This window comes from Coccidioides posadasii, chromosome 3 (genome assembly GCF_018416015.2).
Source record: "Coccidioides posadasii str. Silveira chromosome 3, complete sequence".
NCBI lineage: Eukaryota > Fungi > Ascomycota > Eurotiomycetes > Onygenales > Onygenaceae > Coccidioides > Coccidioides posadasii.
Window position 1 is genome coordinate 2,234,515 of NC_089409.1, and position 22,774 is coordinate 2,257,288.

A 22,774-nucleotide genomic window follows, 5' to 3' on the forward strand; every position below is an offset into this window, starting at 1 on the left:
GTGACATTCGTTGTAAATGTGAATGACGTAGGTCCCTCCGTGAAGCCTCTGAACCCTGATGCCTACTTTCTTCTGATTTGAAGGGGCTTACATTGTGAGCAACAGTAGCTATGCGGTGAGTTTTATAAAGAACGCATGAGGTTAGTTATCTTGTTTGTGTGTATTTGGTATTGATTGTAGATGTTACCTAAGTGTATCACACCAGCAGAGTAGGTTCTAAAGAATACTTGAACTGAAATCACCCAGTCGCAACATCTTGGGACGAAAAGAAGCCACCTTATGAGTTCAAAACCAAACACCTTTGCCAACCCTAAAACCAAAGGAATGATCATAAAGTGGACCAGGGTGCAAACCACAATTCCTCAATGAATCTAGTCAGCAATCTTGCTTTGTAACATTTAAAACTCCGACATGCCCTTCGCCGCAACCCATTTCTATATCAGAGGAAATGGCTTGGTCCAAATTCAGCCGATGATTCAAAAACGAATGACTCCCAGTGTTTAGGGGTTTAGAAAGCGACAATCGTCTGCTGAGATTCCATAAGACTGAGCCAACGGTCAGTGGATGCGACAGTCAGGGCGAGAGTAGCAGGTCAGGGTGCATCTCAGACACTATAGTAATGAGCCATTTCAAGTCCGGCGCGTTTAAAGCCGCACTTGATGTAGAAACCCTCGTTGGCCTCAGAGCAATCAAGGATACTCTGCACGTCCATATCAGCAGCTGCACTTATTCGGTGGATCTGCACTAAAGGAGAGTGCAAAAAAATAAAATAAAATAAAATAACAAGACATTTTCATCATACCTTGTAGCATCCAACCTTCGCCGCAACGTAATCCAAGGCATTGATCATTCTTAGTCCCAGCTTCTTGCCCTGCTGGTTTTTCTCGATAGCAATATCCTCAATATGTCCAACCAGTCCAAGAGCATGGATAAATTTGCGCTCCACGATCAAGCTACCGGTCCCAACGACTCTTCCGGTCTCGTCACAGATGACAAGGAGATAATATTCATCGTTTCGCTTTGCCATCCAATCGTAGCGTTCGCTCCACTGTTCGAAGGAAAACTCTCCAACGGTGGTCAAAACGCGGAGGACTTCAAGGTAGCCATTAGAAAAGTCTGACTTGCGGAGAGGACGGATGGTGTAGCCCTCGGGGAGTTGGGCAGCAACGTCCGGAGAGATGAGTTTCATCGGGAAGAGGGGCTGCTCGTCACAATCAGCAGGTAACTGCAAATCGTGCTTGACGCCGTTTGGAATGACCATGACGACGAGTTATCTGAGTTTGGATAGGAATAAATTAGTCTCGAAAGGTACCGCTAAAAGAAGAATCAAGCGAGTGTCGAAGCCAGTTTGCCCAGAAGGAGTTTCTTAACAATGGGAACAGGTGGAAGAAAATCTTCTGAACACTGAACACCTAACTAAACGAGAGGACTGGACGATATTGAATAAATAATATTATCACAACAATAACAACAGCAACAAACAACCCAACACAAAGCTTAAAGGACCAAAAGGAGAGGAGGCTCAACTCGGCGGCCAACTTTTCTCCCCACCTGATCTGCACCCTGGTTGTTCCTGGCGAAAGGCAGGGGTTAATTGACGCCTTGCCGTTCTAGGACTAGTGCTTGGATACGGTTGCTATTTTCAACCGCTCAGCCACGGCTTGGCCCGTGGGGCTCATGATGGGTGGCTTGGGCGCTTTTCACCGTCACAAATGACGTACATACATGGCAGTTGAATGCATTTTTCAATGGGATTTTGTGAATGGACGTCTTGTCTGTCTATATTCAAAAGTGCATGGGTACATGCATGCTTGTCTATGCATACAAAGGAGATGCCAGGATCCCCTCCAAATCGGAACATGCTGGCGAAGCGCCAGACTTTCTACTTGGTTGAGCCAGCAAACCAACAGTCCATCTATTTCTTCTCCTTGGGGCTGATCATCAACTCGGGGCGTACATATTTATCGAAATCTTCCTCGCTAAGGGCCTTAAGCTCCATCGCACTCTGCTTCAAAGTCAACCCCTTCTTGTGTGCGTTCTTGGCCACCTTAGAGGCCATATCGTACCCAATAACGGGGTTCAAGCAGGTAACAAGCATCAAACTGGAGAGCGAGGGAAGAGATTAGCACTAAGTTACGAATTGGCACGTCAGACGACCACTTACCTTTCATGGAGAAGAGATCCAATTCTCTTCTCATCAGCTTCGAGACCAACAACAAGGTTTTTCTCGAAGGACTTCATTCCATCGCCCAAAATACGGATGCTGTGGAGGAGATTGCGGATCATCAGAGGTTTGAACACGTTCAATTCGAACTGCCCATTCATTCCACCAACGGTGGTGGCAACATGGTTGCCCATGACTTGGGAGCAGATCATCGTCAGAGACTCGCACTGAGTAGGGTTGACTTTTCCAGGCATGATGGAAGATCCAGGCTCATTCTCAGGGAGAATCAATTCGCCGAGACCGCATCGTGGGCCAGATCCAAGATATCTGATGTCCTGGGCGATCTTAAAGAGAGAGCCGGCAAGAGTATTGAGAGCGCCGGAAGCCTCCACAATAGCATCGTGAGCAGCAAGCACCTCGAACTTGTTGGGAGAGGTCTTGAATTCAGTGCCGGTCATCTTGGTCACTTCCTCAGCGATAGCTTCATCGAAACCCTTGAATGTGTTCAATCCAGTACCGACAGCGGTACCACCCTGTGCAAGCAATCGCAGGTCGGGGAGAGTATTCTGAACGCGCGTGATGTTTCGGTCAAGCTGAGCTACGTAGCCAGAAAATTCCTGTCCTAGAGTCAAGGGAGTCGCATCCTGCAAGTGGGTGCGACCAATCTTAATGATCTTATCAAACTGTTCAACCTTCCCTTGCAACGCATCTCGAAGGCTCTTAAGAGCCGGAAGCAAGGTTTCTTCGGTTTCGAGGACAGCAGCGATGTGCATGACTGTAGGGAAGGTATCGTTGGAGGAAGCAGACATGTTGACATGATCGTTGGGGTGAACAGGCTTCTTACTACCCTTAGTTCCACCAAGAATTTCGATGGCACGGTTCGAAATAACCTCGTTAGCATTCATGTTGGATTGAGTGCCAGAGCCGGTTTGCCAAACAACAAGAGGGAAGTGGTCAATAAGTTTGAGGGATGCGACCTCCGAAGCAGCTTGCTGAATGGCTTTTCCGACGGTTGGGTCTAGATTATCATAAGCTCCCGATCACCAATGTTCCATAAGGCAAGACGACCATACCGAGCCCATATCTCATGTTGACAGTTGCCGCAGCACCTTTGAGGATACCAAAGGCTCGCACAATCGCTGGTGGCATCCGGTCTTGCGGCTGGTTGATGTTAAAGTTGCCCAACGATCTATATCCTCACAAGTCCATGTTTAACATCCAGCCACCATCTCTTAAGATATTCGATCTTGCGTCTCCTCACCTTTGCGTCTGAGCACCCCAGTATTTGTCCAAAGGGACCTACACAAGGACGAGTCAATATCATCGGAACGGTTGTCGACCCGAACGGAATCCTAAGACCAACGAACCTGAATCTCACCGAACGCATCGGTTTCGGTACGAGTACCAGACGACTATCAAAGCCCAGTCCTATTAGCAAGCGGTATTTCCCAAAAATATGGCCGCCACCTTCCGCAAACCCACCATGTTCACTGCTGTGCTTCCAAATGCTCTTGCGCCAAATCCAGACTTCGCAATGGAAAACGACGATGATGGACGATAGATGGGTGGGCGGAGAGAACTAATGGCACGGCGTGATTGACAGAGCGTCGCAAGATGAGACGAGGGGCTCCATCGGCATAGTGTCGAGGTTTGGGATCTAGAAGCATGTGGCAGCGATGCCGCTGCCCGGAGGGAGCTGCGGGATGTGGAATTAAGCATGGCGTGAGGGGAGGAAAGTCAAGATGAGGGAATTCAAAACCCTAAATAGCGAGACAAGAACAGATAAAAAGGTAAAAGGTCTAATACAATATCAAGAAGGTCTAAGGATATCTACAATCGCTTTTGGCAAATGCTGGAGAAGAATGCAACTGACAGAGAGAAAAGTTTTGGCCACGATGAGCGATTTCCATTTTGTGTCGCCGTTGGGGAAGCTCCCAGGTTTTGTCCCGAGTATTCCCGCCGGTGCGGATACGGTATCGTTTGGTAATGTCCCCACGCACTGCCGCCAATTCTTCCACAGCGCCACCAATAACGGGTGTAATGATGTGTAACGCAATCATACCGGTAAAACGATCTTCCATGCTGTCGGAGAAGAATTGGGTTTTTTTTGGCATCAAACGGCTATCTTTTGACGCATTGTCATCCCTGAATGCCAGGACTAAAGCTCTCACTAAAAGGTGCATATTCAAGACCAGAATCGTTTCAAAGTCTTCTCTACCGGGTGTTTGTACCAGAGGAATTGTTACTAGTGGTGGCGCATAGTAACGATCCATTTCACTGCCCGGTACCTTTTATCCCCCGATGCTCTTTCTCAGCTCTTCAACACATTTTCGACGGAACATCTTTGCGCTTTCCAATATCTCGTCCAAGCCACTGAATGTGTGCGGAACGCCTGGCACACGAATCAATTCCACTTGAACTCCTGCAGCTTTCATTTTCGCAGCGTACGCCTCACCCTCGTCACGCAGAGGATCCATTTCCGCAGTCCAAACCAGTGCGGGAGCAAGGTTAGCAAAATTAGGCGCAAGGATCGGAGATATCTTCCAATCCTACGTGGATAATGTTAGATTGGATGGCCACGACCCATGTGAACGACGAAGTCACATAACTTCATCCCAGGCATACTTACATCGTCAGATTTTTCAGGCCGCAGAACACCGAGCCAATGTCTATGAAAATAGGCCATCCTTTCAGCAGGAAGGGCAGGAGTGAACTCCATCTCGCGGTAAGACTCGTACGGAGTTTTTTCACGGTCAAATTTGCCACCAGGTGTGAAGGAGCTGTGCATATCCGTCACAGGTACCGTGAGGATTTGAAGGCTAAGTGGAAATTCATTATCTCGACAGAGATGGGCAACCACGGCGGCCAAGTGGCCACCAGCGGAAGCTCCTCCAACAGCCATCCGGTTGGTGTCAAGGTTAAACTCTTCGGCTTTCGAGCGTACCTGAACACAGGGTCAGCTGGCCGCTTTTATGTGCGAAGGAAATCTTCGATCATACCCATTGGAAAGCAGCCCAGCAATCCTCAATTGCGGTGGGGTATTTGTATTCAGGGGCCAGACGGTAATCTACGTCAAAAACAACAGCATCTCCCCCTAAATCATGCACAATGCGTTTGCAGGAATGATGATCTACGATGAGACTTCCAAACACCCACCCTCCACCGTGGAAGTTGATGTATGACCCTCGCTTCTTAGGTTTGCCGTCAGCTCCTTGTATTGGCTTGGGCTCAAAGATCCGAATCGTGATTTCTCCTCCTTTTACAGAGCATTTCTGCTCTGTGATCTTGTATATATCTGGTGCAGCGGCGCGGCCGTATACAATTTGGTACTTTTGTGGGTTGGCTCTAAATTCTTCTATCGGAACCTGGTGTGTATGGAGCCGGCCAACGTTGTAGCGATTATAGTGCTCGACGTACACAGGATCAAATCGTGGGAGCAACTGGGGAGGAATGCTATTGAGCAAAGGCTGATAGACAACCCCCGGTTTTAGCTTGTGCAGAGCAGGATCTCCTGCTGGTTGCTGATTGCCATGTAAGCATTTCGTGAGTGGAGACTCTATTTCAGCACTGTGCATTCTCACCTGGTCAGTTGCCGTCATATTCAAGGTGGTTACTCTGTATCTTTCGCCCAAACTGAGGAGTGATAAGCTGTTGCCAGGCCTTGTTTTCTGCAAACAACGATATATTCTTGGCCCCGCAGCAGCGTATCCGATGAACCACGTCCCTCACCAGAGAAACCCTCTGGCGTTTCTCCGCCAAGTCATCGGCATTTCAGTATATCCCGCGGGACCAAACACGCTTATGTAACTAACTAGCTGACAGCCTCCAAAAACTTGCCACCCAGGAGCTAAGCTCAGGGTCAAGGAAAGACTTCCGGATCAAAAAAAGATTGACTAGGGGATATGCAAGCCATGTGGAATCAACCGTCCTGTTCCAGCGTACTCTATAATAATGATGTTTTTGGGAATTTAGATGCCCTCTCTTTCAAAATGAACTGGTATCGCCATTCAAAAGTGTTTGAACTGTCAGTCTCAAACATGTTGGCCTCAGAGGTTAGTGGGATATCCCTTGGAGTCGTGTTCGCAAAAGCCTACCAGGAAATTCCCCTTGGTATTGGGATCACTGCTTCTATTTCCCATGGGCTTTGTCATTCCTCTTCTGACTCCATTGATTCTCTCATGTAGTGTAGATTCAACAAATCCTAGGAGCTTTTTCGTTGGCTTGTGGTGATCTATACACACACCCTCCTCAAGCCTGAACATCAAAGCATCTTTTTCCATTTGATTGATTTATAGTGATGCGTTGCTGGAGGACGCAAGCTTGCGTGTTATCAGAGGATGGGTAACTTATCGCCAAAAACTGAATCAATGGTATCTGTTCTCACTGGTCATCATGCTTTTGAACAGAATGCATGCAGCTCAAGAACAGACTGTTGTATTCGTGATATTGAATTCTATCCCTGCCTGCACGCTCTTTGAGAATCCGGCTAAGTCTTACCAGGGTAACTCTAACTACCCTGATGTTGGGAAAGAGCCCCTTTCCAACCGCCAACTCATCCACCCGTAGTTCAGCAACGCGAGCCATGTACTTTCACAGAGATCTATTTAGGTATCCTTATGCTTGCCGGCAATTTCCCGGACGCGCCGAAAGACCCGTGTTGTATCACATGGGAACGATAAGACTGTGATACTATTGTGTCTATTGTGCCTGTGACGATCTGACTTCGCGTCCCTCTCACCGTCTCTTTCCTTACGAACCAGCATCGAATAAATGGCTCCAAAGGTTGCAATCATCGGGGCCGGTGCGAGATCTCCCAAAAGGATATCCAAAGACAACGGCACTAACCGCAACCAGGTCTCTCAGGACTTGCGTCCCTGAAACAGTGTCTCGAGGAGGGCTTCGATGCCACAATCTTCGAGGCTCGTCCTGTCATCGGAGGCCAGTGGTGCTATGAGGAGCCAGATCCAGTTACCGGCGAAACATCCTCTTCGATGTACGAAGGAGTCTTGTTGAATTCTTGTCGTGACACCTCGACTTTTAGCGACTTTCCTATGGACCCTAGCCGCTATCCCGACTACTTTGGTCACAAGCGCTTTTTGCGATACATCGAAGAGTATGCGGAGTATTTCGGACTCAGAGAGCATATCTGTTTGAACACCGAAGTCGTTTCCTGCTCACAAGACAAGGAAGGGAAATGGAGTGTCAAGACAATCCAGAAAGGAAGATCCCCTGTCAAAGATACTTACGATGCGATCTTCGCGTGTTCAGGTGCGCTTGCAGACCCAGTTATTCCCATGTTTGAGGGACTGGAGAAATTCAAAGGTGACGTTTTCCACAGTCATATTTATAGGCGCCCAGGCGCACTTGAAGGAAGAAGAATCGCCATCATCGGTTTCGGTAATTCCGCCGCAGATTTATCTTCTGAGTTGAGCTGGCAGGCGAAAGAGCTGCATCTTATTACTCGCAGAGGCGGATGGATCGTCCCTCGCTTCGTTTTGGGCAAACCGGCAGAGGCATATGACAGTGAGTTCACTGCGTCAAACCGTTCTTGATAAACGCTTACCTTTACGCAGATCGTGTCGCAGAAACAATCTTGCCATCCAAGTTTTCCCAGTGGATCCAAACGCAGCTCTGCAACCACGTTCTGGGCAAGCTCCCGGATGTCCTGCAGCCAGAGCATGGGCTCATGGAAGCAAATGTCACAATGCGAAGTGACCTGCTTGAAAACATCAAAACCGGTCGTATCATCCCTCACAGAGCTGGAGTGAAAAGAGTCTCAGAGACATCTTTGATTTTAACTGACGGTACATTCATTGATGTCGATGTTATCATCTGCTGCACTGGATATCACATGAGCATTCCGTACGTACCCGAGGAGAGTTACCGAAATAACCATAATCCAATCCTTAACACCAACAATTCGATGGAACTCTATAAATTAGTCGCATCTCCAACCTTCCCGAACGTGTTTTTCATCGGCTTCGTTGAGCTCGCAGGCCCTCTGGTCCCGGTCTCAGAGACACAGGCAAGATGGGCGACTTCGGTACTTGCCGGTAGGATCAAGCTGCCTTCCGTCAAGATGATGTATGGATCGATAGCCGCGTACCAAGCGCGCCTAGCTGCCGTGGTAAGTTGACCCGTTCAAGCATCGACCGGTTTCGCCATAACAACAACTAACCCAAAGGCCCGAGATGGTGAATTCCGATCGACACACTGTCACCATTCGCTACCTACCTTACTGCGATGATCTCCTGAGGGATATCGGCGCTAATCCGACATTCTGTCGCCTGTTTTCTAAGGTCTTCACCTCCAATCCTGTCACAGCAGTCAAGGTGCTCAAGGCAGTGTACCTTGGAATAAATTCTCCGGCACAATATCGTCTATTTGGCCACGGAAGTAAGCCCATGCTTGCATCCGCCACATTGTTAAGACTCGCCGACGAAGCTCCGGGACTGAGCGAAAAGGAGAGACATATTCTTTGCATGAGCCAGCCTGAAGGATAATAAAAAACGGAAGCCCATTTGTTTACCTGGCGAAAAATCGAGATACCTATCTTTATGATATCCCCTAGTGATGTACCTAAGAGAAACATTCCATGATCCGCGCACCCGACTAATCAGCCCATGTTGACCTCACAACTGTGGCCTGATTGCGGAAAAAAGCGAGGGTCAGATATCCTGTTCTTAGCCAAACTCGTGATCAGAAAAAACGCTCCCGGGATACTCTGTTATTTCACGCAGGATATGACCTGCATTTGTAAGCTGCAAGCCGTCAAAACTTCATCCCGGCTATCTGCTCAGAGATTAGCTGCTTTTTCAGCTTTTCGTGCTTCAGAACCAACAATCCCAGAGTTCCCCATAAAAAATAAAATAAAATCCAGAGGAATACCCGTGGCCTTGTACTCCGTACTCCGCAGTCATCTCACAAGCCATTTCTCCATTATCATTCATAACGAAGTTGTCCACACCAACCCTTGATCAAGCATTCTTTAACCACCGCCAAGGAGTCCGTCCTCGTTAACTGGGGATTTTCCTGCACAAAATGATACGACGTGAACGACCAAGGCTCGGGCCAAGGAGGCAGATAAAGCTAGGCCTTGCGTGGTTACATGCATCTTCGCCACCTGATTGGTCATTTCGCCGCCAACGTTGAACGACTTTCCACCGTCCTCGTTCTATGGAGGACACATCACCCGAGGGTAGTCTGGCACATCCATGACTTCAAATTTACAAGCCGCGCCCCCCCGCCCTCCTCTCCCTTATTATCCCGTTTTGGAGGATGATGTTTGCGGAAAAAGTTGTCTTTCGAGTCAAGTTAGCTTGATATTATCAATAATATGATGGATTAAAAATCTAGGCACCCCCTTTTTTGCTTGGGATGTCACAAATCAAAGTGGTGTGAGTTGTGGGTGGTTTGGTGGCGAGAGAGAAACCATCTGAGAGGTCACTTTCAGTGGGGATGTCATGTGAGTTCTCAGCGGCAGGCCTTCGGGTGGTTTTGAAGCCAAGCATGATGGCAATTTGCGGTTAAGGAGGATTGCCACCAGAGAGGAGAGTGCTGCCTACAGGTATCATCAAGCAGCAGGCTGATGAAACTTGAGAATATTATGCTGTTTTGGGCTGGGCTCACGGCTTGGTGGCTGAGCCAGACTGGACAACCAGCGACAAGATGAAACAGTCTCTCATGCTGACATGGAGAACAAAGATCTAAAGTTAGTAGTGTCATTGAGGTAGATGGCTAGCTATCTATACTAAGGTTAATATGTTGTTAGACAGCTAAGTCCCATGCTTGTTTGTTGTTCGTTCGGTTCGTCAGTCAGGGTGACCAGTAAGCATGCAGGCAGGTACGTAGATACCTAAAAGATGCCACAGGTATGCTATATACAATACGAAATTGAGATAGTAGCATCTCATCGTGCCAGGGAATTCCTTTCAGTTCCATAGGGACTCCCATACTCCTTCATGCTCCTGTGTCCGCTCACTCACGGCGCAATGATTCTTGCAACTTCATTGAGAGATCACATGGCGAGAGGAACAAATAGGGAAAAGATACAAAGGGGGAAAAGAAGGGATCGAAACAAAATGCTAGATAAAAGAATCAACACAAACAAGCAAACCTTCCATAAGGTTTACAAAATGCTCCATCATACAAACACCAAAGAATCCAGGGAAGTTGGGAAACAAGGTTACAGATTAAGTGGAAATGTTGTACCTTGACCATCAAGACATGCCATCCCCATGGATTAAACACGCATCCACATGAAAGCAGGTGGATGGATAGACAGGCTTGGTCTAGTCCACCATATCCACCACACTCTCTGCTGATGCACTGCTCATACCCCAGGGAACTTGCGTTGCTTCTGTTCCACAGCATGCACGCTTCACGCTCCCAGTCTCCATAGGGAACGACAGTGGCAGGGGAAACCGGAGACCACCAAATGAGCATCGCGCAGGGGATTGCACAGCTTTGGGCTGTGGAATTAAGAACGAGTCTGCAACCCGATTGTCCGGGATGACATAGGTGCTATCATCCTCGTCTTTTCTGGCATCCAAAGATATGAGGTTACGAACATGGTGCTGTAGAACCATCCCAGTAGAGCTGTTAGTACGTCCACGCTTTCGGGACATCCGGTTAGGCGAGCTTGAAGCAGACAGAGATGGAGTGGAGCGAGGAACGGCGGCAGAGAGCTCGCAAAGGCTCTGAGCCGCTTCATGAGCCTTGTCAACTGGCGTGCCCAGAGAGAAGTTGGTCAGATCTGGAACGTTGACGCTGGAAGCGGACATAGGCTCGGGTGAAGTATAAATAATATCCTGGTAAGATCCTTCGTCGATTGGCGACCCGATAGCGAGCGGCTTCCTATTCTCCTTGTTTGCCCCGCGACGCATCGCCCGAGTAGCCAAGCGAGGCAGGGTGGGCGCGCAGGTTCCCGACGCAACAGAAGAAATAGAGGAGGACCGAGAGGAGCGGCTGGACAGTGACGAAGCCAAGGATGGAACATCGGATATCATCGACTCCGGAGACGACGTGGAGGAGCGAGCAAGAGACGAACGCCGAGTGCTGAGAGGATACGACTCGTAGGAAGCTGGTTTATTATTAAACGCACGTAACGGTGGTCGCTGGTCGAGAGTTGTACGTTGAGCACACCTCTGTGCTTGTCGCATGGCGCAAGTCATAGACGGCCCACGAGGAGTGAATGAAACAGCACCCGCTGCAGGAGTGCTGTCGGAAACGCTCTGTGGGCTCATCTGTGGGGTTGGAAGAACACCAAGCTTTGGGAGAGATGGCAACCGCAATTCCTGTGCCGACTCCACACCCAGAGTGCTCCGGACACCGCGACTGTGCGAATAAGTCGGAGTTTGATCGTATGTCGAAGGTTGATATTGATATCCAGAAACGGGAGAGCGACTTGGAGATGGGGTCGTAACGGGGGAGAGCAGATCTTGAATTGAAACGTGCCCGTTCCGAACAGGGTCCAAATCAATGGTATCAAGCTCAGGGTTGAGAGACGGGATGATGGACCGCCAAGAAAGACCGTCACCGTTAAAAGCACCATCGGTAGAAGAAGTATAGCGTAGGACGATATCAGACCACCGCTGAAAGACAGGCTCCGAAATATGTAGTCTCCATGCAACTGCATTGAGGAAAATCAATTCGTTCTGATTGATTTCCGTGGTACTCAAACCGGAAATCTTGCTCCAAGCCCGAGCGGAATAATTTCTATCCTGGAGATACTTTGAAGCTAAAATGAGGGCCGAGAGAAACATTCGTCGCCCACACTGCATAGCACGTGAGCATTGCTGGGCTCCCGACTGCTCCACAGTAAAGTCATGCGTTGGGATGCGTGGCTTGATCAGGATAAGATAGTATAGCGCGACTTGTAGCGTAGAGTAGCTGGTACGAGAACGGCGGAGAGTCTCCTGAATAAAACTTCGGAGGGGTAGGACTCCTTTGCAGCCAAGAGCGGAGTCACTACGGGCAGCCACGACGGAAAGTGGCCATATGGTTTCTACGATTTGCGCAGCGGAGTCTTTTGAAAGAAAAAGAAAAAAAAAGAGAAAATCCCAGTCAGACAACAACCACAACATAAAGCAAGAAGATAGGAATGGTTTTTTCCCCCACTTACCGACAAGGTGATCAACAAAATTGACTCTCCGCTGAGATGCGCGTGTTAATGGAGGTGGTGGTCGAGCACAGCGCGACCCGAGTGCTGATGCATCAGAGCGAAAGCTCCGTCGGGGATGTTGGCGAAGCTCAGGCGCCACCAAAGTTTCCGTGGCCTTAACAGCGTAACTCTTTTGACCTTGAATGCAGCGTGAACCAGACTCAACTCTCACTCCTCTGCATTTTGATTGGCTGGACGCCTCATTCTCCCAGATGATGTCGACCGAAGAGGTGGAAGACGAGATTGAACTCTGAGAGGAAGAGAGGCCGTCGAAGGAAAAGACAGAAGAGGAGGACGAGGAGGCGGAGGATGCTATCGACGAGGCGTAAGGGTAGGGCTGTTGGAAGGAATTTTGAATGCCTGGATTCGCAAACTTGAAATCCAGGGCGTCCATTACTGATATATCCGACGCACGGCCGCGCTCACTCTATATCAAACCAACAGAGGTAAACGCGGAAACGGGGGATACAGAGGTAACGGACGATATATGATCCGGGTTAATTTTGCCGGGGGGAAATAGACCGTTTGGATAATAACCGTGAAGAGGCAGCGAGGGGACAAGACCCGTCTTTATTAGTTATAAAGGCGACGGGGAACCTTCTTAAACTCAGCAGATAGCCAGGTTTAATGTGATGACGACGGATGAAAGTTTATGTAGATATAAGGGATGAGTCACCCTATGATGGGCATGGAAGGATGAGAAGGTAAGGCGTGATCGTAGCTACCGGAGTGCGTCAGAGGAGCGCGTCAGAGGAGCAGCAGGAAGGCAGTGAGGTGTGTGATGGCGGAGGCGAGGAAGAGGTAGCTGAGGCGTGTTGAGCTTGGGTAGCTTTGTGGAGGAGGCGGCGGAGGAATGAGAAGCTAGTGGCAGGGGAAGACAGAGAGGATGACTCCGATCACCACCCGCGGGGATTCCAAGAGTAATAAACAAGACAACGAGGAAGCAGAACAGGCGAGAGAGAGAGAGGGAAAGGAGATGACTAGCGTCAGGGGACAGAGTCGGTATGCAAGGTATCAAATTCACAGGAGAAGGAGAGGCACAGCCGGTATTAATGTGGAGGAGCGATGTGGCGTGGCGGCGCGTAGTCAACTCCGGGTTAGCAGTGTGACTCCCCTTCAGGTGCGACGGAAAAAAAGGTCCCTCTAGACGCAGGCAGTCATCTCGACAACGATATGAAAAGCAGCAATCTCGGAATCTTCGCAGGTGGTGATCGGATCGTGAGCAGGCTTCCACGCAGGGTACATCATTGCTGAGACAGGAGGAGGTGGTTGGTGAGGGAGGGCCAGGCAGCACCAGCTAAGCGACGCGCTTATCCAGGCGGCTGTCCGGAGTCGATCGGGAGCGACAGAAGAGAGGAATCGAGAGGAGGATCGGGGAGGATGGCGAGGAGGAAAGGGGTGAAGGGAGGGAGGATGATGGCGGGTGTGTTGAGCTTCCACCCCGACGACGTTCGGGAGCTCAATGACACATTCGAGGCAATGCCACCAACACCGGAAAAGCGGGAGGAGTCAGAGGCAGCGGCGAAAAGGCAAGCTGAAGAAGTTTAAAAAAACCCACGACGCTGAGTAAGTTAAGTCAGCCGCCCAGAGCAAACTTTAGTAGTTCAAGAGCAACGATGACTCCTCCATTTCTCAGGATGGGATGTGGTAACTTTGCACGGGCTCTGTGCCAACAGCCGTTTACTTGGGTAGTGGTGACAAGGTGGTGGCGAGGTGGTGGCAAAGGGGGGAATTGGCTCGGGGTCCACGCTGGTGGAGTGCTTTAAGGCGACAAAGGAGGAGCGCACACGACGACGACGACGACAACAACAGCAACAGAGTAAGTGGTTACATACCTATCGGTCAGGCCGGCTTCTTCTGAGAAGTTCTACCGAAAGGATATCGGCCTTGAATCGGCACACTTGGGGGATAACAAAGGAGTGGCAGTTATGAGTGTATCACAGCAAATTCATCCAGTGTCATCACAACAGAACAAAGGAACAGCAAATCAAAGGACGGGAATTAGTTATAGAAGAACACAATAATAAAAAAAAAAAGAGAAAAAAAAATAGATAAGTAGGATGGAGTGGCGAGGGTGAGTAACGGATATCTTTCAGATTTCGATTTTTTACAGTGATAAGAGAAGTAAAGAAAAGCGACCGAGCCGATGTCGAAGGAGTGTGAGTTAATATTATAATGGAGAGCAGGCCGTTATGCTGGCCCTCGACAATCCCCGTTTTTCTCTACTGCAAGTCCTGATAAGCCCATTTGTTAGTTCAGTGATAGGCTGGGACAGGATGAGTCGAACGGGGTTGGGGATTTGACGCCAGTTTTCTTGTCGGCGATGATTAGTTATTCACCACACACACACACACACACTTGCTCTCTTCTGCTGCCCGGGCGGGTTTTTAGGCTTCAAAGCGTCAAGGGGGGTGGGGGCTGGGGGAAAAAAAGCGCAGCAACCTTCGCTCAAGATACGGAGTTAACTCAAACAATAAAATATTAATCATCTACGGAGTACAAGAGCATGTACTTCAATGCTTCGTAAAAAAAAGAAGAACAACCAAAAATCGTTCTAAGTAACACCAGGTATGGGGAGAAGGCAAATATGGGGTGGTGAGAGAGGAGAACGGCTCAGGTTGCCATCGAGTGCCTCCAACCAGACGCCAAATAGGCAGCGATGCATTATCCCAGTTTCAGCGCCGTGAACACGGGCAAAATGAGCCACAAGAGGGGGGGCAAAAAAAAAAAAAAATAAAAAAAAATAATCAAGAAAAAGAGATTGAGAGCGACGCTCGTGACATACCTGAGATCGTCTGACAACTCCTGGACCTAATTTTGACGTGAAATCATCAACCAGCCTGACAGAGCTGAACCGTCGGGTGTCAGAAGGAAGTTTGATTTTCGGACGAAAAGGTGACGAAATATCAACGTCAAGAGTGTCGAGAATACGTGCATCAATTAGGTATTTACTCCGTAGCTAAGTTACTAAGTGAGTCCGTTGGTTATTTAAATAGTCGAATGGAAAGAGATGAAAATAGATGAAATGGATCTTAACTGGCAAACGAGCAAAAGGACTATCTCTAAAAGAGAAGCTCAAGCCAATGATATTTAAATTAAAAACAAAAAAGGAAAAGAAAAAGGGAGAGGTAACTGAGAAAACGACCAGAAGGATCAACATAGTTTAGAAGACCAGGCTCCCCTTTTGCCATGATCCTATGCTTGATGCTCCGCTTCGCATTCCTCCATCTCAGCAGATGGCTGCACCACAGCATTGGCAATTGGGGCCATAATCAAAAGACCGCGCTCCTCATCCCGCTGCAGCAACGTTGGCCGATCCTCAACCACGTCGACATCTTCATCGAAGAACACATCCTACAGTTTCTGATCTCTTTGCTTTCTTGGATGGATGACAGAGTTTGCCAAAGCAACTGATAATAACTGTATAACAAGAGGGCTCGATATACTCCATAAAACTACCAAATCTCCCCCCTCGGCGCTTTTCGCTTTTCACTTTTTCGCTGGTAGAAGTTCCCCCCGTGCCGACGGATGTGGCGGACCGAATGTGAGTCATCGCCACCACCCCAAGCCAAAGCATAAAAAAACAAAAAAGAAATTGGTGGACTGGCTGAACGAGGCCTCATCTCCCCTCCCCCGCGCGCGCGAGAAAAGAAATAAAAAGGACGACGATGGGAGGCTCGGCACCATCCCTCCAAAAAGAACGCAAAGTGACTTCCCCCAGGACCCCGTCAACGCCTCTCTGCGGACGTGGAAGCATTCGAGACCTGAGCAGTTATTATTAACTCGGCTATCGGGCTGCGACTCTGCATTTCCCACCTCGCCCAAAGGGGTTGGTTGGATTTTAGTTTTTGAAGAGGAGAAATCTCAGCCAAACAAAACAGTCCCCGGATTTCCGTCCGTTTTCTCCAGGCGGCGAATATGTGAGTATGTATGTAGTCGAGACCCAGGCCGGATGGGAGGAATGAGAGTGGTAGGATGAGCGCGCAACAAGGTCCCAGATAAACAGCACGAGTGGCCACCCCTCTCCCTGTGTCACTTCGGCTTCCGTTTTGGAGACAAGGTCGCCTGGCGCTGCCTGGCAGTACCACAAGAGATCCAGCCTTTGCCAGCCAATCACCAAAAGCATGTATGTACAAACAAAAAAGTAAGCTTTGTCATAGTCGATGTAGAAATGAACAGCACGTATCGAGCAGCTCGTGTATCACACATGGCAGGCTCTCCGGTTCCAATAGCAGCCTCGAGCGACAGCCCAAGTTCCCTTCCGTAGAACTCCCCCCGGACCCCTCCCAGCCGCATGTCAACGTCGCATTAAGCATTAGACATTAATCGTCAAACCCCCCAGCCGCGCGCGCGAGCACAGCTTAAATAAACCCGTTTATAAATCCCGAAAGAAGAGGAGGCAATAAGCCACTATGTTCTGATAGTTCTGCAGCGCCAGTGCAGAAAGTATAGACAGCAGGCAGGTTCGGTGGCATTCGGTCCTCCGGCGGAAATACATTGTACAGAAATAAGTTGTACCCGAATGGGTGTCCAACGAAAAAGGAGAGAGAGAAAAAGAAAGAAGACATCGCGATGGTCACGAGCCTTCTAAACCTTGGACCAAGTTTTCGAGGAACTCCATCAGAGATCGATCCTTACAGTTAGATATCCCTTTGGCGCAGTCTCCGCACACGCGCAGACAGCAGAACGTACAGCGGTATCGAGGCTGCTGATCAGCTTTGAGGCACGTCATACAGGGCACCGAGTAATACGCGTTTTTTGACACCATGAACGATCGATGAGACTGGTAGCAAGAGAAGTGGACTTTGGTGAGTGGCGGCACGGCTTCGACCTGCACGATCGGCGGAGGCGAGCACTCCCTGTGCTCCTCATCGGACTCCGTTTTGGACTTCTCGTCTGTGTTCGACGTTCCGGAGTTCTGGCTGCTTCTTCGCTGTCCGTGTTTGCTGTCACTCGAGTATTCACTGCCGCTCGGCAGCGAGGGAGATGATGGTATGTCTTGCGGGGGTCTGGCATCCTCGCGACGCGCATCGTTCCAGTGTGGTTCTCGTGAAGATATTCGCCTTGGAGGCGCGGGGTGAACGCCGTGCAACGTGTTCTCCCATTGTCCATCCATCCGGGCTGGCTTCATCATGCGGGGCTGCATCGTGTGAAACTTAGGAGAACCAAGGCCTTCACCTCGCAGCACCATCGTTTTCCCTGGTCGATTACCTGATAGCTCAACAGCGACAACCGAAACATCCGGGTGGTCCATCTGCCAGAGAAGGTGAAATGTGGCCGGGGGAGGGAAAAGGAAAATATATAACTATATGCAGGGAACAGGCAAGTTATTCAAAACTTCAATAAAAGAAAATATTGCCCGCTCCTGGTGAGCAATTGACGGGAGCCCCTAGATTATATAGAGCGAAGGATGGAGTCGCACCAATGCAACAAAATCTCCCAGGACCCAAAAAAAAGAAAATAAAGGAAAAGAAACGGTTAAGGAAATGAAAAGCAAATAAAAGTCAGCATTGAAGAGAAGCAAGGGTGACAGCTATCATGGTGGCGATTGAAGAGCTGTTATATTTTCTGCCCTTCGTATTTTAAGAAAGAGATAAGAGGCACCGCACGCCCTCACTCTGGCCATGTCAGCCATCGATCAACATGAAGTGGGAACAGGCACAGAAGAGCTTCACTGGCTCCCGTCTCCGTCCTGGGCAGTAAGCCATCAACCAAGTTCTCAGCTCCCGGGGATACGTGGGACCAGTCAAAATCGTCGAGATTGAAGGCACAGAAAAGCCACTGGAAACAGCTAATTGATGGACTAGGAAAAAATGAGGACCCCTTGCCGCCTATCACTGTGACATGTTGACGGGGGTTTTCAGGCTAAGAGTGTGGGTTGGTGACAAAATCATGTAATTTTATTCCAAATTAGCCAGGACGAGTTCTCCGGGCTCCGCATCCAAGGCACGAAATCATAAACGCAGCCCCTCAACAAAGTCTGGCGTCATCGAAAAACTTCGACATCTATTATCTGTGTAGCTGTGTCATCAGCCGCATGATGTTCGAGTCTGTTGATGCACCGGACGGAGGGGCTTCATTGTCGACTGCTGAACGCGTGGTTCGCTCGCTGTCTGGGAAAGGCCAATTAAACGTGCCAGGCTTTGTGACCAATCTTTTTCGGTGGCTTGCTGAAACGGACTTTCATTTGCTCGGAGGACGGATTCATGGCAAGGCAAATTCTTGGGTCCAAAGAGGACTTAGCCAAAAAAAAAAAAATAAAAGTAAGTAAAAATAAAAATAAAAAATAAAAAGTGGCTGCGGATCAGAGTGTATTCTTTTTCTTTTCACACCGCATTATCTTGCATCATGCCGATGGGGTGCGCGCAAGCTAGCGAAGTTAACTTGAGCGAGAGAATTCCCCATATTAGTCGACTTGGGGCCTTTGGATATGGACGCTTCGTGAAGCGACTCACCGCCCTCTTTGGTGGCGATCGCATTGTTTAACGTGTTTGCGTCTCTAGTTGCTCCACCTGAGGAGCCCTGCATGAAATTAGATCTCCCCACCAACAGGAGTGGAACCATGGCTCGCGCGGAAATTTTTCTCGAGGCTTGTCTTTCGAAAGCGGGAAAAAAAAAAAAAAAAAAAAAAAAAGGAATTCCCGTTGGATGGAGGAAAGATGCAACCTCTGAGCAGACTGGCTGCGGACCTCGATGATGGGGCTCTCCTCGGGCTCCAACCGGAGCATCCTGCTGCACCGGGGCATAGTCAGAAATAGCATCGATGGGTCTGGTAAGACCTGGTCCATCTCGCCCGGTGTCAGTAATTGCTACAACGGTGATTGTCGGGGCCAAAGCGTCGCGCAGAAACCATCTGGTCAATGTTTCGATGACCTTTCCTTGACGCGACGACGCAGGAACCGTTGTCAGCAAAAGAAAAAAAAAAAAAAGGACGTGACGGTATGTTCTCTTTCATATCTTTCAAGCATGTGGTTCAGCTATCTTCACCCCAGGTGAACATGGCCTATTTTTCTTAGAAACAGCCCGCAGGAGTGTTGCAAGACCCTCTTTTCAAGATCTGAATGGGAGGGGTAAAAAAAGGAAAAAAAAAAAAAAAAAAAAAAAATTGTGTCACCATCATTATTCCCAACCGGCCGCCCGCCGCTCCGGAGACACTTTGCTTTACTCAACTCCACTGGTTCCGCGATCTTCCTCACAGCCTCACCGTTGAGGACGAGCCTTGGATGCATCGAGCAAGGATGCCACCCATGATAAACCCGAGAAACCCGTCTGTTTCGCCGGGGGGGGGGGGGGGGAATGGAGTCCTGCCAGTGAATGGACAAGGCGTTACAGCATCTGGCTGCCTCTGTGTGATATGCTGAGAGCCTGATCGTTTCGAGTTGCACATCTACCCCTCTTCGTTTAGCTCGCTAGGACAGCGCATCCTCTTGCCCTGGTCTGCACGATCACTGTACGGAGTTTTGGCCATCTGAGTAAAACACTTAAAAAGGACAGGAGTTCGACGATGATTATGAGAGCGAATCGGATTCCAATTTGCGGGAGAAAAATTGCTGCCATTTGTCCAACAAGTAAGAAAGGGATTAACTAGTTAAGCTGGATGGAGTAATCTGTACAGGCACATCCACAGCGGTCAACCACGTTGATATGCTACATGTACTGGGCCGTTCTGACATACTGTAGTTCGCCATCTGTGCTCTCGACTGATGGGAGAGCCGTGAATACTGTTTTTAGAGATCCAGCCTACGGATTTCACCGTTCATGCAGGCATCCCGGGATTTTAATACTGCACATGGCAGGGTTACATTCCCGCATCCTCCTCGAAAAGAAAAAAAAAGGGAGGAAGCAAGGATGGAGCCTACCAATATCGTGCTTCCGAATAGTCATATTGTGTGGCTTTCTGATAAACTGCACGATTACCTGCTGGACCTTAACTGATAGCTGAGGTTGTGGCTGGCAGTAAGAAGTGACTACAGCGGATGGCATACAACTCCAGTGTTCCAGCGGCCATTTAAGTACTTTAGTTTAGTTATCCAGAGAGATTCAAAAAGCAGCTTCAATCCACGATGCGCAACCAACATGGGCTGCCATTCCGTTTCGGTCCGCTCCCAAGCCCTCGAAAGCGCCGACCGGCCAATCGGAACCCAAAACAGGCAGGGTTCTGGTCGTATGATCTTATCTGATCAAATCTTATCTGATGATCATCTGTTGCCGAGCCAAATTGCAGTGAATCAAACTTGCTCCTGCTGCGCTCGGCAAAAGTCGCTCCCGGTGACATCGCCCGCATGCTGACAGAATGGGCTGCTTCTCCGCAGCCGCCATCTTCGCCGTTCCCCCTCTGCAATGGGAGTCAGCCGAGTCGAATAGTAGTCAGGCTCCAAGCCCGCCCGACGCCGCGCTTTTTCTCGAGGTTTCCACGTGAGGCGAATTCCCTAGAGTATCCACAGTATTCCTTGTGACGTATTGCATAGTTAGTGGGATGACTAGTTGAGCATATAATAAACAGTGTTTGGATCCCGGATTCCCTTTGTTGCTAAATCTACGTTTCTCCAGACATCGTCTGCTAACCATTGGCGGCGCTGTCCGAGACAGTATTCAACCACCCATGAAGCTCCTCTCCCTCTCCACACTCCTTTCCTTATCCTTATCTCTCAGTCTTGGGGGTGCATCTCCCGTCTTTCTGGGAGGCGATAAGAGAGATGCGCTGTATCAGAAACCTATTGCCCCAGCCGGCGAATTTCCATTCGACTCGAGCCCACCTGAAGCGCGCATGACAATTCCTTATGCCGACGATGAACCGGACTCCAGTCTCTCCATCCCTTCGTGGCCAACCACCCACCTTCTGGCTAGGAGACTGCTAGGCCTCTCCACCACGGGAGTCCTATCCACCGTATTCCCAAGGACTAACCGGGATCCAGCCCTCATCGGCGTCCCAATCGGTCTGCCAGATTACTTTGCCAATTGCGACGACAATTCAAAGCTTCAGGACTTCTTGGGCTCCGGAAACCCGCTCGTCCTGGCGTTGAATCTTGGAACCTCTTTTCGAAACACCAAAGCTGGCTCCAACATCTCCCTGTCGGTGGATTGGTGGCAACACGCCCCGCCGGATGAAGATGGTGACCTCGACAAGGCACCAGCTGCCTTCCCACGCCTATCCTTGATCGGCTGGCTCGAACCTTTGTCCACTCCCCTCCCTGATGATGCAAGGCATGCGATCGAGCAGTGTTTCTTGACTGCTCATCCGGATGCCAAATATTGGCTGCCCGGCGATCCTAACGCTGCCCACAGGGGATATTGGGCACGATTGGTTGTGGAGAAAGCCCTTTGGATCGGAGGATTTGGCGACCGGGCGAGGATTGGATGGCTGGACATTGGAGACTGGAGGAATATCAGGAAGCACGGGAAATCGGGCGAGCGAGGATGGGCCGATGTGAGGCTTCCTGGAGAGGAGAAGGACTAGGTTGACACTGGACATACAAAAGAACCTTATGTACATAAAAGTGAACTGGCTCTTTAAGTGCCTTTCTCTAGCATAGTTACCTATGAATTACGCCTTGATGAAGAAAACGTTTAAAAAAAATTGCAACCCTTCGAATCGTAGGTGCAATGTATTTGTGTATTTACTGTACGAACATGCATCTATCCAAAATTACGTCACTATTGAAAAGTCGTCCGAAAAATTGTGTGTCGAAACAGTTAAGAAAACGATGATATATTATCCCAGGCTCTTCTACTTATCTTATTCTATTAACCTATATCTTCGGTTTCACCACTAGGTCTCTTGCCCTCATCAGCTGCAGAATGCGAGTGATCAAGTTTGGGTGACTCAAAACAACATATGACTTAGACCCTCATGGCGATAGCGAATTCGAAACGACAACTTGATCAGTATAATCACCGAATTTTCTCTTGCGGTGATGCATACCTACATTGGGATGAACCGGGTGGGTGGCTTCCGTTACACCCTGTTCCCTTAAATACTTCTTTGACGCGGCTCCTGTTTTCCATTTAAACGCTGGCTTGAACCTCCATCCTGGGTAGATACACCGTTGTTTGAACATAGATAATCGTGTCTAACCTGTATAAAACGCCTAGACAAGGGATATACAGCTGCGTACGCTTGCAACTTCGGCCCGGCTCCCCATTTTATCCCCTATAAAGTTTGCTGTCGCCGTTCGAGAGCCTCGTTGTCGGATGAAGCGTTGTTTGGGGTATCGTTTTGCATGTCATGCGTAGATAAGCGTTGAGCCCCGCGCTCCTCGCCTCGTTTTCACCAGTAACACTATCTCTGACAGGGGCAGAAACGGTCTGTCTTTTTTTTAAGACAAGGATTTTGGACTTGACATATTCTGGCCTATCTTGACGCTAAGCGAACGGGTAAGCGGCTCCTCGCCAAAAATTCGTCCGTACGGATAGATCGTGGGCATTTGAGCTAGCTAGATCCCATATTC

At 49.2% G+C, this 22,774-nt stretch overlaps 9 protein-coding genes across 9 annotated transcripts; 3 read left to right on the forward strand and 6 right to left on the reverse strand.

The window, feature by feature from the left end:
• Positions 1 to 140: 140 nt before the first annotated feature.
• Positions 141 to 1,554, reverse strand: GNA1 (Glucosamine-phosphate N-acetyltransferase-like protein). The gene is made up of 2 exons (XM_003069250.2): positions 803 to 1,554; positions 141 to 700 (listed from the first exon to the last, which is right to left on the reverse strand). The coding sequence occupies exons 1-2, from the start codon at positions 1,259 to 1,261 to the stop codon at positions 605 to 607; spliced, it is 555 nt and encodes a 184-aa protein (XP_003069296.2). The 5' UTR covers positions 1,262 to 1,554; the 3' UTR covers positions 141 to 604.
• A 361-nt stretch (positions 1,555 to 1,915) lies between these two features.
• FUM1 (fumarase fum1) lies at positions 1,916 to 3,883 on the reverse strand (the record flags this gene model as incomplete). Its single annotated transcript, XM_003069251.2, has 6 exons — positions 1,916 to 2,102; positions 2,165 to 3,182; positions 3,238 to 3,353; positions 3,426 to 3,463; positions 3,532 to 3,576; positions 3,647 to 3,883. The coding sequence occupies 6 exons, from the start codon at positions 3,881 to 3,883 to the stop codon at positions 1,916 to 1,918; spliced, it is 1,641 nt and encodes a 546-aa protein (XP_003069297.1).
• Positions 3,884 to 3,984: 101 nt separating this feature from the next.
• Positions 3,985 to 4,437, reverse strand: D8B26_005688 (uncharacterized protein; the record flags this gene model as incomplete). The annotated part of the gene is made up of 1 exon (XM_066124961.1): positions 3,985 to 4,437. The coding sequence occupies one exon, from the start codon at positions 4,435 to 4,437 to the stop codon at positions 3,985 to 3,987; it is 453 nt and encodes a 150-aa protein (XP_065981042.1).
• Positions 4,438 to 4,455: 18 nt separating this feature from the next.
• Positions 4,456 to 5,763, reverse strand: D8B26_005689 (uncharacterized protein; the record flags this gene model as incomplete). The annotated part of the gene is made up of 4 exons (XM_066124962.1): positions 4,456 to 4,713; positions 4,794 to 5,108; positions 5,164 to 5,685; positions 5,746 to 5,763. 4 exons carry the CDS (start codon positions 5,761 to 5,763, stop codon positions 4,456 to 4,458), a joined length of 1,113 nt encoding a protein of 370 aa, XP_065981043.1.
• Positions 5,764 to 6,461: 698 nt separating this feature from the next.
• D8B26_005690 (uncharacterized protein) lies at positions 6,462 to 8,667 on the forward strand (the record flags this gene model as incomplete). The annotated part of the gene is made up of 3 exons (XM_066124963.1): positions 6,462 to 7,687; positions 7,738 to 8,291; positions 8,356 to 8,667. Exons 1-3 carry the CDS (start codon positions 7,156 to 7,158, stop codon positions 8,665 to 8,667), a joined length of 1,398 nt encoding a protein of 465 aa, XP_065981044.1. The 5' UTR covers positions 6,462 to 7,155.
• A 1,225-nt stretch (positions 8,668 to 9,892) lies between these two features.
• Positions 9,893 to 14,798, reverse strand: D8B26_005691 (uncharacterized protein). The gene is made up of 2 exons (XM_066124964.1): positions 14,162 to 14,798; positions 9,893 to 13,888 (listed from the first exon to the last, which is right to left on the reverse strand). The coding sequence occupies exon 2, from the start codon at positions 12,718 to 12,720 to the stop codon at positions 10,456 to 10,458; it is 2,265 nt and encodes a 754-aa protein (XP_065981045.1). The 5' UTR covers positions 12,721 to 13,888; positions 14,162 to 14,798; the 3' UTR covers positions 9,893 to 10,455.
• An 886-nt stretch (positions 14,799 to 15,684) lies between these two features.
• Positions 15,685 to 16,471, forward strand: D8B26_005692 (uncharacterized protein). Its single transcript, XM_066124965.1, has one exon. The coding sequence runs from the start codon at positions 15,715 to 15,717 to the stop codon at positions 16,303 to 16,305; it is 591 nt and encodes a 196-aa protein (XP_065981046.1). The 5' UTR covers positions 15,685 to 15,714; the 3' UTR covers positions 16,306 to 16,471.
• On the reverse strand, positions 16,455 to 17,580 carry D8B26_005693 (uncharacterized protein; the record flags this gene model as incomplete). The annotated part of the gene is made up of 1 exon (XM_066124966.1): positions 16,455 to 17,580. One exon carries the CDS (start codon positions 17,578 to 17,580, stop codon positions 16,903 to 16,905), a length of 678 nt encoding a protein of 225 aa, XP_065981047.1. The 3' UTR covers positions 16,455 to 16,902.
• A 3,285-nt stretch (positions 17,581 to 20,865) lies between these two features.
• D8B26_005694 (uncharacterized protein) lies at positions 20,866 to 21,895 on the forward strand. The gene has a single exon (XM_003069255.2). The coding sequence runs from the start codon at positions 20,929 to 20,931 to the stop codon at positions 21,781 to 21,783; it is 855 nt and encodes a 284-aa protein (XP_003069301.2). The 5' UTR covers positions 20,866 to 20,928; the 3' UTR covers positions 21,784 to 21,895.
• Positions 21,896 to 22,774: the final 879 nt, after the last annotated feature.